Source organism: Eptatretus burgeri, chromosome 3 (genome assembly GCF_056783735.1).
Source record: "Eptatretus burgeri isolate ZD-2024b chromosome 3, Ebu_testis_v1, whole genome shotgun sequence".
Taxonomy (NCBI): domain Eukaryota; kingdom Metazoa; phylum Chordata; class Myxini; order Myxiniformes; family Myxinidae; genus Eptatretus; species Eptatretus burgeri.
Window position 1 is genome coordinate 133,558,857 of NC_140963.1, and position 19,844 is coordinate 133,578,700.

The 19,844-nt window shown below is 44.4% G+C and overlaps 1 protein-coding gene across 2 annotated transcripts in view; it reads left to right on the forward strand.

Annotated features, from left to right (window-relative positions):
* Positions 1 to 19,844, forward strand: part of LOC147031009 (unconventional myosin-X-like) — a 265,336-nt gene that overhangs the window by 224,613 nt on the left and 20,879 nt on the right. For both annotated transcript variants that reach the window (XM_085875663.1, XM_085875664.1), the window contains 9 exons: positions 42 to 316; positions 1,596 to 1,722; positions 2,053 to 2,392; positions 4,269 to 4,362; positions 5,573 to 5,628; positions 6,381 to 6,523; positions 6,821 to 7,021; positions 8,315 to 8,472; positions 18,801 to 19,014. In XM_085875663.1, the coding sequence (XP_085731789.1) occupies positions 42 to 316; positions 1,596 to 1,722; positions 2,053 to 2,392; positions 4,269 to 4,362; positions 5,573 to 5,628; positions 6,381 to 6,523; positions 6,821 to 7,021; positions 8,315 to 8,472; positions 18,801 to 19,014 (1,608 nt within the window). The remainder of the gene's footprint in view (positions 1 to 41; positions 317 to 1,595; positions 1,723 to 2,052; positions 2,393 to 4,268; positions 4,363 to 5,572; positions 5,629 to 6,380; positions 6,524 to 6,820; positions 7,022 to 8,314; positions 8,473 to 18,800; positions 19,015 to 19,844) is intronic.

Here is a 19,844-nt window from a genome sequence, read left to right on the forward strand (position 1 = left end):
GACTCTAATATAGATTCATTATTGGTGTTAAATTTCTTCAGGAGGAATTCCATCATCGCAGAAGGGCCAGGGCACTGCCCGCCGGCTCAGCAAACCACTCCGGCCTTTGGCCGGTGTATGGTCTGATCCCTCCTTTACTTTGCCGCCTCCACCACCTACCCACTTGGGCTCAGATGGTGAGGAGAGTGGAGAGTTGTCCATGGTGCCCAGTTCCCCTCTCGGAGCCAGCAACAGTAGCCGAGAGCTGCGATTGTCCTTTGGCACGTATCGGAGCACGACCACCTACCGCTCAACATCCACTGGCCACACGTCCTCGGTGTGTTGTCTTTGCAGGAATCTCTTTTTTCATTCAATCACATATTGAAGTTAGAGCTTTTGTTCTTTTTGGCTTTATGCCTTTAGGGCTCACCATTGAAACCCCTTTCACATCAGCAAATTGTAGTGTAATTTAAGGTGAGTGTTTGCAAGAGAACAACTGTAGTGGGACAACAGACTTTAAAGGTTGAGCCGAAGAAGAGTTTGCTCGGTACCTGAGATGCGCTTAATAGTTTGATTGATTGGAATGGAAATTTATTTAAGTTTACACCTACTCTCGCCGATTGTTGTTTTCCTTGTGTGCGCCTGATTGCATCGTTTTGTTGAAACGTTACGGGTGATGTCGACACAATCTATTGTCCCGTTGTCTTTGACGCCTCTTCCACTCCTCCTGGGTTCTGTCGTACCATTGAGTGTCATGTACATGAAATAAAATGTTTTTTTTTTCTTGTGCTGTTTATTAACTTGACGATGATTCAAGCCGTTTTGTAGTTCTAGCTCAATCCTATGTGGCTGCGTTTTGTTCGCTTAGAAGCTTGAATCAATTTGAGTACGATACTTCAGCAATGCTATGGCTGAAGCACAATGGTCTGAGTGGACCTCATTTAAATTGAATGTTATATTTTGAACATGAATCAGAAAACGAACCTGTAGTTTATCAGGACTTTGGCTCTGAATTTATCCCGATCACAAATGCGCAGAGAGGAGGGAGATAAGTTTTTTTTTGCTCTGTCTGCCTGTCTGACAGTCAAACAAAATTGGGAATCATTCCAGACAGGAAACGTACTGTTTTTTTTATGGACGTCATAAAGGACACAAACAACAGACATGTGGAACAAACGTAATGTGTTACTGTAGATAAGGCGATATAAAAGACACTGCATCAACGGCTGTAAACATCTGGAATTTTCTTTTCTACGACCTTCAAAATCTTTCCTTTCAATTGGATTATGCACTTGAACATTGCTGAACACAAATCGCGTTTTCAGCACTTTCAAAACCCTTCCGTTTGGCAGTATTTGGACAAAATAATCCGACATTATACGACATCACGACCAATCGATTTGCCGCTCTAAGACAGGTAGTCCTTGTTTCTCAAGATAGCGTGGGGTAAGGTGTTCTTTGTTTCTCTTGCTGTCGCTATTTAAGTTCTCGTTGAATTATCCTTTTTGCACTGTGTACTTTTCCCTTCTAAACTTCATGATGCTCCTCTCTTGCATATAACCACCGAATATTTTTTTCTGTTCTTCTTTGTCCTTTGTTAACCCTCCATGGCCCAGTATGAAGAGAGTGATGAGGATTACGACTCACAGTGTGATGGAGAGGATGACCACTCCTCGCGTAGAGGGAGCTCTGTATACAGCACGGTGGGCATGCCCTACTTCCACAGCTTCCTCAATATAAAAGGTGGGAGACTGTAAAACTGAGACCAGAAGAGATCCCATGCTTTTAGCGGTGAAAGGCATATACCGATTTGATATAGTTATCCATACATACATTGTGCTCATCGTAGATGTCGGTTACAGTTGTGTGGGCAAGCATTCAGAAAATTAGACACGTACTGTAGGTTGTACCAATCACTGGATCGCTGTATCCTCCATAATTTGAATCGATTCGTTATCGGTTTTCTCTCTCTCTCTCTCTCTCTCTCTCTCTCTCTCTCTCTCTCTCTCTCTCTCTCTCTCTCTCTCTCTCTCTCTCTCTCTCTCTCTCTCTCTCTCTCTCTCCCCTCGTCAGCGGGTGGCATGATAAACTCGTGGAAACGTCGTTGGTGTGTGCTCAAGGATGAGACATTCATGTGGTTTCGGGCAAAGCAGGAGGCCCTACGCTCTGGCTGGCTCCACAAGAAAGGTGGCAGTGCCACTCTACAGCGGAGGGGTTGGCGCCGCCGCTGGTTTGTTTTGCATGGTACCAAGCTCTTGTACTATGATGGTGACAGTGAAGAGAAGCAACGAGGAACCGTGGACATCCGAGCAGCCAAGGACATCATAGACAACACTGGTAAAGAGAATGGCATTGATGTCATCACAGAGGAAAAGAAGTTACATCTCATGGCGGAATGTCCAGAGGATGCCAGGTAACAACGGACTCCAATGATCGGTTTTGTCTGTTTTGCTTTTAAAAGACGTTTTCACGTTGAAATATATAAAAATGATGCAAGGGGGCACTCTGAGGTGAAACAAAATGGGGAATATTATTTGATTTTTAAAATGAGACAACATGTCGAAATCGTTTCTTTGTTTCATAGAGGTATCAGAGTGGACGCTCAAAACATGACACCATCGAGTCTGGTTTGAAGGACATATATCACCTTGCGAGGAACCTGCTTGACTGAACGATTGACTGTTTTAACACGATTAGATGTATGAAACTACCAGGGCCACCAGGGCATCATGACCACCCAAGCCCCCCCAACCGCATTGCAAGCGACTTCATCACCCCACCATACAGGGGTGTTGAAGCCGCATGTGTCCCCGGATAACCGAGCGACGGATCGATGGATTTTAAAGTCAAGCATGGGAAGGTGACACTCGCTAACAGGTTTTTTGATTCTTTCAACTCGCCCAATGGCAGGAAAGGGATATGCCTTCACCCAAACCATTTACAAACAAGGATTTAATAATAAACATGACAATCAAAACAAACATGGTACAATAATAAATAACACGACAACTAAATCTCTGTGTGCCGTACCACCCAGAAAGACACTGAATTTAACCACACGAAGTGGTGTGATGGCGACAGCATTCTCTGCGAGTTTGGAAGACCTGTGGTTTGAGCCCCGGCTGAGTCGTACCAAATACTTTATTTATGGTACTTGCTGTTTCCTTGTTTGATGCTCAGCATTTAAAAAGGAGAGAGAGAGCACGGACAAACAATCATAGGTTGGTAATAATCGTGCAGGCTTTGATGAGCCTCATGGTCTCCTCCTGCATCATCGTTCCTTGAAAGGGAACTGGTATTATTACCTCCACTACCAAAGGTGGACGGAGGTTATGTTTTCGCCCCTGTCTGTCTGTCTGTCTGTCTGTCTGTCTGTCTGCCTGTGAACAGGATATCTCAAAAGGTTGTGGATGAGTTACGACTGAACTACGTGGATGAGTTGGTGCGGTGGACAAACTGATTGGATTTTGGTGAAGATCTGGATCCGGCTACTATAATTTTTAAAGTGATTATTATTCACCATTGTGAAATGGGGCCAAAAAACGATAAAAACAAGATATCTCAAAAAGTTGTGGACGGATTCGGATGAAACTTGGTGGACAGTTGTCTGTGACGGGGACAAATTGATTTGATTCTTGTCTGGATCTGTGCAGAGGTATACGCTCTACTGAGTGCCCTTGTAGTATTATTTATCAGCTTTTGGTGGTTAAAGTTGTCGATTGCACTTTTTTTTGGGGGGGGGGTTGAGGATGTCTTCGAGGGTTAGACACCTTATAACCTGGAATCGCCACTGGAATATCAATGTTTTTATGCTCGTATTTATTGCTGCTGATATTGTAAAAGAAATGTCCATTTAATTTCTGAACTAAGGATGTGCAGATCTTGTCCATTACTCTTCATGTTAGTGTTGCTGAGAAGTTAGCTTACTTGCCTTTGTGGATATCTAGTCTCAGTTTGATTCCAGACCAAACTATAAACCATCAACTTGGTGCTTCAGATCATTCCTCAATCATTTCACCATCCATCGGAGGGATGTTGAGCCGGGTGTTCCATCTGCTAGCATTAATTGGCTGGCCATTGTGTGCTGGTTCCCTGGTCAAATTACAATTTCTTATCATACCATCGAACACCCTGCAGCAGAGCAGTGACCCTGTCCTGTCTGCGATTGGTTCTCAGCCAGCAATGTTGATGACCTATCATGAGCACGTGGATGCTCTGTGTAGATCGTAGGTATTCTTTGATCTTGACTCTGCGGTACTAACTCTGTTTCCCCTTGTGACCCTCCTCAGTGACTGGTTCAGCATGCTGTGCCGTGTTCGTGTAGCTTCTGATGAGGAGTTGGCAGCCATGCATAGCCAGAAGGCGAATCCAAAGAATGCAGTGGTGAGTCATGTCACCGAATACCGGGCTATGGAGGGACAGGGGTTTTGAGAAGACCAGAGAGAGTCCAGGAATCACATGGGATGTGAATATAATGAGTGTTGTAATGTATAAATGATGAGAGTATCGAGGAAGTTCCATATCCTGGACAATCTTGCTGATTGCAATAACTTCCCTAAAAGGCAATTCGTAGATCCGATGCACTCCAGAACTACAAATCAAATATTCACAAAAAGTCTCGTGACTCCATCGTAAAAAAAAAAGCCTGACCTTTTTATTTTGATAAAAACGACAGTGTTCGATATCCACGATGAAACATTGACTTTAGGGTTTATGAACAATGAATGAGAACTTTCCTGAGAGGATTACTCGGATCTTTATTCCAACTCGACGGGGTGGCGTCAATGTGAGTGTCTGCTCTGAGTGTGGGAGGTCGGCGGTTCGAACGTCGGACAAGTTATACCAAAGGCTTTAAAAAATGGTACGTGCTGCTTCGTTGTTTGATGCTCAGAGTTTTGAGAATAAAGCATGGACAGACTCCTTAGGTTGTGGTCCATGGGGAGGAGGTAAATCCTCATTTGTCCCGCTTAGCGCGAAGAGAAAAGTGAAGTCATAAAATGATGGCGTCGCTGTTACCCAGAGCGCTGTGGGAAGTGATGTCACTTCCACCAAGCTCAGCAGCTGTGTTTGTCTAAAGTCAAGCCTGGTGTTGTCTCGGGTATTTGTCTGCACATATGCGCGTGTGATTTGTGTCCCAGCTCCACCGCAATCCTTAAACCATGTAAACAAAGCAAGAAATCCGATAAAGCTGACAACATTTACGTTTGAAGCGTTTACACTGAAGGTTTAAGTCGGTGGGACATGAGGGTCAGTTTTTCCGAGGCCGAGTCGACCTTCGTGACCTTCAACACTCTGTGCCTCCAGTCAAGATTTGCTGGCGAGAAGCTGTATGATGGCTTTGTCATTAGTGTTATGCTTGGACAAACTATCCGGCTTCAAACTGTTCACGACCGCCATTGTCAGATGGTGAGCGGTGCCAAGCAAAAATGTCGGATCTATGAATTGCCATTAATGTATTAAAGAGAGCACGCAGTTTAATTGTACACATTTGATCAATAATGATCACAGCAATATACTCGTACATAATTGTTGATTGTGGTGGTTTATCAGAATACTTGTATTGATCACAAGCATTTGCACGTTTTGTCCACAGGGAACCATCGATGTTGGTCTTATTGACTCTGTCTGCGCTTCTGACAACCCAGACAGGTACTTTATCATCACGACATTACTCTTTCTCTTATAATTAATATTTTTAGTCTAAAAATTATTTTCTTATTCGTGTAAGAATGGATCCTCCTTATCAGTGTCTGACAGAATGGGGCAGAGGTGGCACACTTATGTTTGAGCTGTATGATCTGGGTTTGATTCTCGACGCGACTATTGTCTCATCAATGCTTTGGCATCGCAGGCAGGGCATTGTGTCACACAGTGCGCAGTCTCTCTGATTGGCATTAAGCCTGATGTCCCACCTGCTGGCATTAGTTGCCACGTTGTCTTTCAGTGAAGTGTCGGCGATTTATCGTTGGCAACACGAACAAATTACAAAAACGTAACCACCTTCAGTCCCGGCCCCAATTTAGAGATCTTATTAACTGGTAATGGGTACCTAAACAGGTTATGTGTGTGTCAGGGCAGGATCCCTGAATGTAGTGCTGATGTGACACAAGGGAAGAGTTCATGGTCACCATTCCAGTTTAGAGGTGCTACTTGTGTATATACTCCCTCACAGTACAGTCTGGCCTTCAGGTTTGTAAAAGACATGTGCAAAAATCTTTCCCCAGCCCACCCTACAAGAAGGGGGGCACTGAATCCCAGCCATTTTGACAGTATGGCAACGAGAAGAATTGGAGGCCAAATAAATAGTGGACACCAATCCATTTCACGACTCATTGGGATTGCTATACTGGCAATAATGGCAACAAAGTATTGATATTTGACTCCTTGCGATGCATCTGCAGGTCATACTCATTTGCGATCATCGCTGCTGAGCGAGTCCTGCAATGTGAAGCGGAGAGTGCTGAGGAGATGCACCGCTGGATCGCACTACTCCAGCGCAGCAAAGGAGACGTGCGTGTCGACGGGCAGGAGTTCATCATCCGTGGTGAGTGTGGCACAGGGATGCATGGCGATAAAGTGTGGTCTGGGGAGCACGTACGAAATAGCAAATAACAACACGCACCAATAACAAGTGAAAATGGTAGTGAGATGTTATAGTTGAATGTAGACAAAGAACGTTTTTCCTCCATCGTCAATTTTTTTTTTGGGGGGTGGGAAGAAAACAATCATATGGAGGGTTGAGGGTAGAGAGGATCAAAACTAAATGGAAGACCGCAGTGTGAAGCGTATATTGGTTATCGTGATGTTGAGTATAACAATGCTCCATTGTTGTGCTGCAAAGGCTGGCTGCACAAAGAGGCTGGGGGAAGTTCCGCAAGGGGAAGCGGTGTACCACGACTGAAGCGACGCTGGTTCGTGCTCACGCACACCGCGTTGGAATGTTACCGCAGCTCAGAGCGCAGAGCGGCGCGGCTCTGGACCTTACTGCTCGATAGCCTTTGCACGGTCACTCTGGTCAGCGATCGTGCACACCGCCATTCTGGTAGGTTTGTTTGTTTAGTTATTTATTCAATTTATTATCATTTATTTATTTTATTTTATTTATTAATTGCAGACACTTTTTCTTATTTTCTTATTTATTTGCTTGTTTATGTCATTTATTTGTTGTGTACAAAGTGTTTTTATTTTGTTATTTATTATTTTCTTTTTGTTGTACTGCGTGCAAAATGCTGTTTATTTATTATTTTATTTATTTCTGGGGTACAATATATTTTTTATTTATTATTTCCTTTACTTATTGTGTACAAAATCTTTTTGGATTTTATTATTTATTTATTATATTTGTTTTGTCACTTTTATTATTATTTGTTCGTTTTATTTATTTATTCCCTGTTTTATTTTTAATGAATATTTCAAATCTGTTTCTCATCTTCCTTGATGTCCCTCTCATCCTTTAATTCCTGCTTTAATCACAATTCTCAGCATCTTTCTCCTCTGCTTCTTTACTTGGTGTTCTCTATTTTTATCTCATTTTTCTGCTATCTTTTGTTTGTTTTTTGCAATCTTTGTAATGTTTAATTTTTCTATAATTGTTCAACTCCATTTAACTTTTGATTTCATTTTTTTAAAATTCTCCTGCTGTTTTTTTTAATTTATTTTATTTTATTTATACTGCATTCACTGGTGCACATTCTTTCTCATTTTGTTTGTGTTTTTTTTTTTTTTAATACACGGTCTAAGCTCATGGAAGAGCTCGGACACAAAACAGATCAGGACACAACATAACAAAGGGAACAGCAGGAGAAAGGGCAAACGCCAATAGCAGAGCTGAGGGAGAAGGTAGAACGAGACGGACAGACATGGGATGCAGGTAACGATGAGGAGTAGGGGAGAACGCAAGGGGTGGACAAGATGGATACATAAGCAAAATTTTGGGAGGGGTGAGGGTGGTTTAACAGGTGTAGAAAAAAAATAATGGTTTTGGATGGGGGATGATCTGAGATGGTGGTGAACAGCTGTCTTGGAGACCCAGAGGGAAGAATAAGATTGAAAAGAGTGTGGAAGGTATTTCCACAGGCAGGAAAAGAGGCATAAATGAGTGGGGGTGAGTAGTAGTTCTGGATTTAGGCAGTTTCACGAGGAGGGAGCTGCTGGTGGATCGCATGCATCTTGTAGATACTTGGGGTAGGGGGACAGAGCACGGAAAGGGCAGAGGGTGCAAGATCAACAATGTGTGTTATATTGGTCTTCATTTTGTTTGATGGCCAATCCCCTGCCTCGAGGACTTCGGTGTCCACCACATAAGCCATTTTCACAAGCGGATTTTGGTTTGCAGGTTATTGTTGCATTGTGATGCATGGAAAAAGGCATGTGTACCAGATGTACACAAGGATGCACACTGAGGCCTCCCGCTGGTCCAGTGCTGTGCAGAATGTCATCGACTCGCGACCACTCATTGAGACGCCCACTCAGCAACTGATGCAGGAGATAAGGGTGTGTATAATATGTTGTCTGTCTGGAAACTGTGATCCAACATAAAAGCAATATTCATCATTTAAAACTCACTCGGGGGTAGCTTCTGACAGTCTGGCTGCCAGTCAGCTGGTACATTTTATGCAAGTGATGACTCGACAATCTTTCCCTGCAATTAAAATGATCATCAAGATGTGTGTGCGCATGACCGTGTCAAACCTCCATGTTCAGTCCGGATAAATTGGTGGGAAAAGTAAAAGCTGTATTATGTAGTGCCAAGCCAATGCTTCCACACAGACAGTGGTAACTGCATGTTCAAAGACTCATTACCAGCTTAAGGCCCGGTCACACCTTGACGTTTTAGCCAGCAATGGCAACGTATTAAAATGTATGTAAAACGCTGGCTGACGTTGAACTTTTGATGTTTTTTTTTTAAGATTCGGACGTATTCATAACGAGTTGGTCGTATGCATAACATATTAGTAATGGACACAGAACGTTTCGTTGTGTTATGGATAACTTATACTAACGAATGCTGAACCTGTTGTTGGCCTACACAACCTATGCCCAACGATAGTCTAACTTCGGCATAGCGCGTTGCACGCATCGCCGACGATGTCGTGACGTAGCCTATTAAAAGGCTGACACACAACGATTCGAATCATAACTGCCGTAGAAATGGAAGTGACAACATCGCGGTCACACCTTGGCGATCTTGCCAGCGTATGCCGACCTAAGAAAAATGTGTCTAAAACGTTGGGGCACGTCAAATACGGTATGAGTAAGTTTGGTATACGTGAGTAGAACGCTAAAGTACGCTATCATACGTCGTAGTAAGTAGAGTACATCAAGAAATTTTAAACATGTTCAAAATTTTACGACGTACTCAGCGTATGACACACGTTCCGCATGCGATGGGGATAAGTTTTACACACGATATGTGGACGCTTACACACGTTCACAAAGGCTACTTATAAGCTACTCATAAGTCGAAACACGTCGCGGTAATGTCTTTTTTACGCGAAACTTATTTCTAACTTATGTTTGACGTGCTTTGAACCAATTCTTTACGTAGTCCCAACACACATCGACGTATGTAGACGTATTCCAATGACATCTTCTGGTCGACAAAAAAAAAAAAATGAACGTGTTTCTAGCTTACAACTGCCATATAAAGACGTGTTCCCAGCGGTTTTGGGAATTGGTATATAAAAATGCTGCTCATAAAAGGGGAACCCAACAGTGTTTTCGAGTCCTTTTTGAGTCGATGTCCATGTCAGCAGTAACAGTATCAGTATTAGTATTAGTATTAGTATTAGTATTAGTAGTAGTTTGTTCATGTTGGCAGTAGTAGGTGAGTGTGAGGGGGAGGGTGTGGGTTATGATGGATCCTCCTTGCGTCCGCGTGTCCACGGGTAGGTTCATAGGCTGCCACTCAACGATTTAAATGGCTGCATCTCCACTATTGAAAGTAGACGCTTGCGCTCTACAATTGGATTTTTTTTACACTCAACGACTTTTAAACGGTACCACTCAGCTATTTTCATTGTTTACAATGAACGATTTAAATTGCTGTCACTCGCCTTTGTTTTTTGACGCTGGGGTTTGGAAATTTGAAGCGTTTCTTCTGAACGTGTTAAAACGCTCAAACTCGACTATTTTAAATAGACGCTGCCGATGGACAATTGGAATCATAGCCAAGCTAGACATCGAAGTGTGAACATCCTCGTCATGCCGAAGAAAAGTTTGAAGAATGCTGCAAATAAGTGTCCTGGCCGTGGCCGTGGACGCTGACGCAAGGACGATCCATTATACCGACGTCTTTCAGCCTATGCGTAACTTAAAAGTAACGTCTGTCGATGTGTGGCAACGATCGCGTAACGTGCCAACAACACGTTAATCATAGGTTAAAAACAAGTTTCGGGTACGCTAAACATTACCTCGGCGTGTCTCAACTTATGATTAACTTACAAGTAGCATGTGTTGACGTCTGTCAACGATCGCAGACCGTGCATACAACTTGTGGCCAGCATAGCGGAACGTGTGAGTCATACGCCGGTATACGTCGTGAAATTTCAAGCATGAAAAAATTTGAGGACAACCGAAAAGTACAACGTTTAAAGACAACGTACAATGACGTATGGCAGTGTTTTTCAGCGTGCTCTCAATGTTATCAAAACTTACCCATAACGTATTCGTGTGCCAGCGTTTTAGAAAAAAAATTCAAAAATCGGCATACGTTGGCTAAAACGTCAAGGTGTGACCGGGCCTTTAAGCCCACATTCTTTTACAAATCGGTAAAAGCTAATTAAAGTCCTATTTCTGTGTGCCCTTTTGATTTGTGACATGCGTTTCTTTTTAAAATTATCCACTGCATGTTATGAATATTTTGATGCATTTTGGCTCATTACACCTGGAATGTAATCTGTCTTCACGTGTCATCTTTATTGAAAGAACAAATGTCTTGCTTTTTTCTATCTTATTATTAAAGTAGATACTGCTTTAAATAAATAAATAAATAAAAATTGAGTCTTAATTCCTTGTTTTTAGTTTCAAACTATCCACAGGATGCAATTAATAAACATAACATAGTAAGTCCCGTATGTTGAAATTAATTTGTTCTGATTTGCTCCCAATACTGAATTCATCCTGAATACAAGTACAGGTTAAGTTCCTTTTATCCACGTTTTCATCTGTGTTGATTACAATTAGAGTTTACTTTTCTTTTGTCACGTATGACAAATTGCAGCTCACAGATCTTAGTCTAAGTGAGACAGCCAAGTCACAGCACTATCTGTTCTTCGATGGATTGCCCTGAATCCTTCACCAACTTTCTGTAGGTGACACTCATTCACAATGTGATGAATAGTCTGATCTGGGTGACCACAGTCACATGACTACAGGGTAACTTCCTTTAATCTACTTTTGGAATGTTCATGGTCTCCAAGCTGATAATCCTTGCAATGTCTTGTATTCACGAGCAAATCTACCAGAACACCACACATGAAGTACGAGGACATAGGCATGAGATACATATAATATATTGAAGTGTAGATATTGTCACAAAAGGCCACAAAATAGTGCATCCATGTTTTTGTTCCGTTAAAGTCATGCTCCTTCGTGCTTTTCCAGATGAACGAGGCTTTCATCTTTTGGCACTTCATTGGCTTCTTTCATCCATTTTGAAATTTGTTGCTCAACCTCCATGCAATTTGGATCATTTCTACCCTGATGACTTTCAATGACGGTTTGAATCTTCTTTATGCATACATCCCCAGGGGATCGTAATTCCATATACCCTGGGTAGAGGGGTCCCAGAAGGAGCAGACCAGCTTTGGTCGACATATGCGGAGTTCGTGAACAAACACCAAACGCATAAGATTTTCTCTTTGTACTGTGGATTATCTTAAAGGGGAACCCAAACAATTTTTGTTTTCCTGAAAACCATTGAAGATCATTAATCACTGAACAATTTGAAGGGAAATATATTTTTGAAATTTTTTTGCCAATCACAAAGTGTCGATTTTCAATTTTCGCCAGTGACGTCACACGTTGAGCCAAACTATCGGATTCCGATACTGATTCCACCGTCATGAGCAACTCTGAAGGTTCTCAGTATGTTGAAATTGATCAGTGAGATTTCGAAGAACCCATTGGAGACAAAATTAGTGATGGAAACGCTTTCGGGGGAATTGTGGAGCCGCATCGTTTTGAGCCTTGTGCGAGTGATTCAGACAAAGACTATGACAATGGAGCTGTTGGTGAAGATGAAAACGCTGGTCGCATGTTCACTGTAGATTGGTCGGGTTTGTTTTTCTGTTCAACTCAGAGTTTACAAGGGATTTTGTATTAATTGATAAATTAGTCATACCACTCAAACGGCAATGTGGCATGGACGCGGCATGACACCGACACTGCTCAGGCACACTCGGACACCGCAGACAAAATTGGTGACGAATGCTTTGTCCCATTTTCACAGGCCAACAAGATGTCTTGCATGCTATGGGATCGTCCCGTTTCATACTTTCCCGGGACACCATTTGTTTCTGTGTTTGTGCCATGTCCGTACTGTGTTCGTGCTGCGTTGGTGCCATCTCCGTGTTGTGGTGCTATGTCGTGCCGTGTTTATGTTGTGTGAATGTCCTGCCTCAGTGAAGGGGTGAGTGGTGGTGTGGGGAGGGGTGGGGATCTGGGATGGTTGTGGGTATTGTCATGGGATGGTGGAGATGGGTTTGTTTTGGTGGTGGGTATTGTGGGGTGATGGTTGATGGGGAATTGTGGAGGGGGTAGGAGGGTAGTGGTGGGTATTGTTAGGGTGATGGAGGGATTGTGGGGGGGGGTGAAGCGGGGGGAGGGGTGGGTGGGATGGCAGTATGTATTGTGGGAGTGACGGTTAATGGGGTTTTATGGAAGGTGGGGGGGGGGGAAGGTGGTGGTGGGTATTGTTAGGTTGGTGGAGGGCATGTGTATGATTGGTGATGGGTATTGCTAGGTTGATGATTGATGGGGGATTGTTGGGGGGGGTGGGATGAGGGTGGGTCTTGTGGGGGAGATTGTGGAGGGGGATGTGGTCATGGGTAATGTTGGGGTGAGGGGGGTGATTGTGAAGAGGGAGGTGGGGCACCCTGAAAGTTTTAGCATCCTTGGTCAAATCCTCCCAGAGGAGTCGATGGTGAAACATACAGACTTTCTCCCCACTATAAATAGACGTTAGTTCATTTGACTTGTAGAAATTTATGTTGATATTTAATAATTATTTTCAGGTGCTCTTGTGTTAACTGCTGGGCAATGGCAACAGGAAGAGAAAGTACATGTGCTGGTAGTTCGCTAGAGATGGTCTTACAGTTTGGAGTGATGGCCGTTTCTTTTGTATAATCATGGGGATGGCATCCTCTCTCGATCGTGGTGGATAACAACACGATCTAACCACCTCTGTGGTTTCATAAAAGTGTTCTGTAAAATGGTCTGACCACAAAAGCGAACATTTTCTCAGCCCAATCCACACTTCGGATAAACCTCGTCTCACTTCTGGCAAATTCAGGGTCTTTCGGCCATTGTTGTAACATGAAAATATCTCCGTTTGTATTACTGCACTCGACTCGGCATATTTACGGAAAATCAAAAATTATTTTCCCGTTTGAGTTGAATCGTACAGCGATGTAACCCGTAGACAATACAAATGTGGTGGTTGACTTCCAGTTGTGACGTCACGGCTAAGTGTGAAGAAGAAGAATATTTCAACTTTTAAACGCAAAATTAACTCCTTTATAAATTGGAAATCAGAAGAAGACTTATCATTGCTATTTTGTTGGGTATCAAGGGACAGAGTAGCGTCGAGGTGGTCTGATTGTTTGGGTTCCCCTTTAAGAGTACTTGCTCTTTTCATGTCAAGTCAATCCATTGTAATTGATCAATTTAATCCATTTGAGGTCCTCTTCTCATTTTGCAGTTCGTGGTTGCTGTTGGCGTTATTGTTAGGGAGTGCAGCTGTGCTACAATATGGTGTCCCTGTAGTTTAGACGTGGAACTTGTTCAGGATGCTGGCAATAAGTCGCTTGGCCTTCATCGGACGACACCGTGAATTTTTTACAGTAAACAAAACTAATCAATGCTGCCATACAAGAAAGGCTGTTTAATCTCCACTGGAGGGATGGCACAGTTTGTAACGCAGCAGTCCCACAGTTTATAGTCTGATTGGGAATGAAAGACACTACGTAATGCAAAGGACAGTGCTAACACAAGATGGACATTACAGGGACTTTCAGGAAGGAAAGAAAGCAGGGAATTTGAAGGAGGTGGGCTTGGGTGGATTATCGGGGGTAGAAAAGATCGAGGATTTGGATGGGGGATGATAAGAGGTGGTGGTGAACAGCTGTTTTGAAGGCCTGGAGGGAAGAATGGGAATGAATAGAGTGAGGGATTTTATTCCAAAGGTGGGGAAAAAAGAGGAATGAAAGAGTGAAGGTGAGCAGTGATTCGTGATTTTGGTAGTTTTACCAGAAGGGGGTTGTTGGCAGACCTTGAGCGCCCTGCAGAAATGTGGTGGGGACAAATCACAGAGAGAGCAGGGGGGGGGGGCGAGGCTGGAGAGGAGACAGTAGAAGACAGAAAGACCACCGACCAACCTGCGGTAATTGAGTGAGAGGCCCAAAGACTCAGCCTCATCTCGGGAGATACCAATGATCCGAAATGCCTTGGTTTCTACCACGTGAAGCCGAGAAAGGTGAGAGGCAGGAGCACCAGCCCAGAGGGGAGAGCAGTACTCCATCAGGCTGCGGACAAAAGCTTTGTAAGTGGTCAGTAGTTCAGACGGGCCGAGGAAGGACTTTGCACGACGGAGGATTCCCAGTCGGCGACTGGCTTGGGAGGCGAGGTTTTGAAATGTGGCTTTCCCAGGAAAGGTCATGGCAGATAGTGACAATGAGACCCAGAAGCTTGAAAGAAAGGACTTCATCCAGAGGATTGTTGAGAAAGTGGATGGGGGGGTTTTGTAAACGGTCCTTTCAAAGAGACATAGTGAGAGTGTGAGATTTGTCCGGATTAAAAGACATGTTCCACGTGTTGGACCAGTTTGTGATTTTATCCAGATCTGCAGTGAGCAAAGAAGCTGCTGCTTGCCGGTCTGAGGGATGACAGATGGTACGGCAGAGGGTGGAGTCATCAGCAAAGAGATGTAGAGGATTTTCCAGAGAGTCGGAGAGATCATTGATGAAAACCAGAAAAAGAACAGGGCCCAGAACGCTACCTTGAGGAACTCCGGCTTGGACAGGAAGAGGGAATGAAAGAACTCCATTTAGGGCCACACGTTGACTGCGATTGAAGAGGAGGTCTGCGAACCATGAGTGGAGATGGCCTTGAATACCATGGGAAGAGAGTTTGGTGAGCAGGGCAGGGTACCAGACTGTCAAAAGCACGTGATATGTCCAGGGATACGGCTCGGATTTCCTGTCTGGCATTGAGGGCTTCCATCCATTGTTGGGAGAGCAGAAGCAGCTAATCCAGGGTAGAGTGACCTGGTTTGAAACCAAATTGATGATCAGAAATCAAGCCATTGGAGAAGAGGAAGGATTTGATGTCTGAAGCGATGATGGATTCCATAACCTTGCTGATGATTGGGAGAAGGCTGATTGGTCTGTCGTTGCAGGGATCTGTTTTTGCACCTTTTTATGCAGGGCAGTGATGTTTGCAGATTTCCAAGCAGATGGCAGATGGCCTTGAGCAAATAAGAGGGTGAATAGAACAGAGAGGGGGTGAGCAAGAGCAGAAGAGCAGGCTTTCAGGACACGTGGGCTGATGCCGTCTGGACCGGTTGCAGAATCTGAGTCGAGGTTTGACAGCAAGCTCTCCACCTTGTCAGGAGAAAAGGACACAGAGTCCAGGGACAGTTGTGTGCGACTGGGTAAAGTGGGTAGAGAAAGCGATGGGTTTTGGACACAGTATTTAGCTGCAAACACCGAGTTTAGGCATTTAGCTTTTTCACGTGTGGTATCAGCAGTGTGGCCATTTGAGGTAAGGGAGGGGATGGAGGGAGAACATACACCAGAAACATATTTGATTAGATGCCACCAGGATTTTGAGGAGGGAGAGAGGTTTGAGAGAGGCAAGGTCGCTGCAAACAAACGCGGTGGTTTCCTTGTTCCGAGCAACGGTGATTTCTACCATGTCCGCTCTCCCCTCAGCGTCGATGATTCCTGCCATGTCCGCTCGCCTCGAACCTCGCCTAGGAATTTGGATCAGGAGAGCGAGAGGGGCAGAGCCAGTGGGGGTCATTGGTGAAAGTTCGGAGATCAGACCTCGCCTCACGGACCCCATATAAACAGAGCGCGGAGCGCCAAGCGAGTCAGTCTGGAGGGGTCGAGGAGCTGCGCAGAAGTCTGGAGCTTGCAGTCGGTGGGGAAGCTGAGGAGAGTGGAGGAGATGGGAGCTGAAGGCGCAGCCCAGCCTGCTGTGCCGCGCAGAGCTGCGCGTTCGTGTATGGGACGTGGGGAGAGCCGGAGGGAGCTCGCCAGCCAGCACCGAACTGTCGGAGGTGATCGGGCTTCGGGACAGTCCGAGCATCACTGAGGGATGGACGGGTTCTTAAAGAGAGCATCAACTCAGAGAGAGCATTCGGCCCATTCGTTCCTCTGAGGCGTTGCCGGCTGGGCCCGAATCACCGGGCCGTCAGACGAGGCCTGGGCTGGACCACGGTCACGACAGCCGCCATAGGGACGGGACGTTGCGGGTCACCCCAGTGAGGTGAAGGTAACCAGCACGGCCTCGCAGAGCCTCTGCGGTCCACACGGCTCCATGCAATAAAGACCCAAAGAGGTCCAGTCTACCCCTCGTCTTTCCTGGGGTTTTTCCTTTTCTTTGTATGAATGTTGTGGTGCCATGTCTGCAAGTAGAACTGTAGAAGTGACTGCACATAATAGATAGACGGTATTAGCTCTTTCTTTTGCATTACTTTTGCCTGATTGATACATGATTGCATGCGTGTTTTCCATACCTGCATGACTGCTTATGTGTTGTTGTAAATAAATGTGCTTGTTTAAATGTACCCCGTTCGTTGCATCTTTTCCTTAATTGAGCTGCCATCTTGCACTCGGAATATAGTTGGTTTTTAAATTGCCGGTAAAGTGATCCAACCGGTCCAACGGGACTGCGTGATAATACCCCGCTCGGTTATCCCAAAAGGAAGCAAGCTGCTTAAGCGGCTCGTTTCCAAGCGGTCCCATTGAGGTACAATCTCTCGGTGATCTTCCCACGTGATTAATTAGGTATATCGACAATTCGGCGATTGACCCTGTAGCGCGGGTAGAGTACGGCCAATGTTGTGGTGTGCTTAAAAACACACCCGTGGCTGGTTTTCGGCGTTGATCCGGAAAGCCGCGACTGGATTGCTTGTCCGGTGGGCGTACGGCCGCTATTGGTTAAAGGCGGTCGTTCGCACGCCGGCGGGCGAAAATCAGTAACAATATTAATAATTTTATCATTATTATTATAGTAAGAGTAAAAGAATGAATTGCTGGACTTGTGCTAATCTCATTACCTGTATTTTACAGCTACCTTTGCTAATCACAATAATTGATTACAAAATACAATATGGCTCACTGTTGTACTCTCTGCTAACTCTCCTCCCCCACCCACCTCTGTGTGTGTGTGTGTCTCTCTCTCTCTTTGTGTCTCTGTCTCTCTCTGTCCCATCCTTGCTTCGCCCCTGCCTAATACAGAGCAGCACCCTCCCACACATCTCTCTGTCCTTTCTCAGTCCAGGCAGTGATTATGTCTAAACAGTATTTGTCTCCGGACGTGTCAGGGCATTGTTTATCTCCAGACAGTGTTTTCCTCTGGACGTGTCCGGGCGTTATTTATCTCCGGACAGTGTTTGCCTCCGGACGTGTCCAGACAGTGTTGGTCTCTGGACAGCTTAACTCCAGACACATCCGGGCGGTGTTTGTCTCCGAACGTGTCCGGGCGGTGTTTCCGTCCGGGCGGTGAGCCATATAGTATTTTGTCGTCAAATTGGCTAATTTTCTCATTTTTCTTTCCTTCATTCATGGACAAGTCGATTTGGAGTATAAGACGCAAAATCAACTCGGGTAGTTAGCAAAACTGTCAGTCAGAACAGTGAAAGTGTTCATTCCTCCCTGTCACACTCAACCCATCGCTGGCGACGGGACTTGCAGGATCGTGAATATTTTTGAGCTGTTTTGTGCATATTGTTTGAACAACTTTGTGGGACGTCCTTTCAGATGACTTTTGGAATGCAAATAGTTTTTCAACATGATCATTATCATATCGAGGTGCAGTATGTAAAACAAGATGGAGAATAATCATCATCAGAGACTAATCACCAATAATCGTAATACATTTTGTCACAGTTCACCACTCCATAATAAACATGAACACCTGACACACATCGTAAAACAAGCACATTTTAATCCATGAAAGAGCTTAATCGCTGATCACTGTGTTTTAAATTAACAATTATACAATTTATTTCAGAAGATATCATACTTTGCAATTTTTGAAATATTTATGCAATTCAATGTCTTAAACCACCGATGTCTATTCTGAGTATAAGTTGATGTCTCGGGAGAAAAGTATCAACTTGACCCGAAAAGTACGGTATATCAGGAGTGAGTCTTCTTCGCGATCTGTCGTTCCATTCCGAAGTCCTGAAATTGGCAATGCATCGAGTCGGGAGAATATTGGACAGCTGTGCAGTTGAGGTGAACGTTTGCTCATTCGCTTTGTGATAACTTTGCTGCTCTTGCTGCAAGCAGTCTAATGTTAAACATCAATGTGGATTGTTTGTGTTAATGCCACTTGTATGTTGATCTTGTCTTTTTTTTTTTTTTTTTCAGGAAAATGCTGCGAATCCTGATGTGTTGGAGCAGATTGTACGTCAGAACCCGATACTCCGCCACTCACAACATCCGCTACACTCTCCACTCCTCCCGTTACCTTACGGGGATGCAGAGAGCTGTGGTTATGAGTCTCTCCAGTCCACTCATGTGAGGCCTGCTTCCAACATTCCTCAGTGGCCGATGACACCGGGCAGGCAGAGCCGAGGTGGAGGTTCGTGCAAGTCGGATTTACATTCACACAATACAGGGCTGTTCCCCTACTCCCCTCCCTCCTCACCCCCAAAATATGATACGTATTTTTACATGTGACGTCATATATGTTCACATGCTCCCATCCTGTGCCCAATTGAAAACAGCGAATCCACATGTTTTTATGGGTTTTGGCGATGCGTTTGTATTGAAGAAGAGATATTATGAAAACTCGTCCACCTGCACACTCTGGCGAGCATCTGCTGTTTTTTTTTTTCCTCTTATTCTCCAAATCATCTAGTTTGGTGATAATGTTACCAAAGGCCCGCATATAGTTCGCTAACCTCCAGCCTACCTCTACCTGGGTATCTGCACTGATAACTCATGCTGCTCAACTACCTACTCATGGCCATTCAAAGAGGATGTAGGTACAACTCCATGGCTGTCCTACCCCACACATTTGTCTTTTAAGGTGTGGTGTAAATCAGCCAATGGTGAAACATAGGCCGTGGGACGAGCGCTCGAAAACGGCTTAGTTTTCGAGTTTCGTTCACTAGGTCCGAGGGACTATGAGATACACAGTTCAAAATTATGCTAAAAATCCGTATTATAACAATCAAATTGTTCTTTTTGACAAATGTTGCACATTATGGAGAAATCTACGAACAAACGACAGACTTACTGCGCCAGAAACAGTGACAGCACGATGTACAAATAAAACTGGCAGCGTTTGGTGAGACACGACACACATGCGTGCGTTGAGTACGGTGTGTATCTGTGCATAGGCACCACACACGTGCGTGCAGGCGCATACAACCGTCTGCGTTGCCAATTTAATGCGTGTCTAAAGAT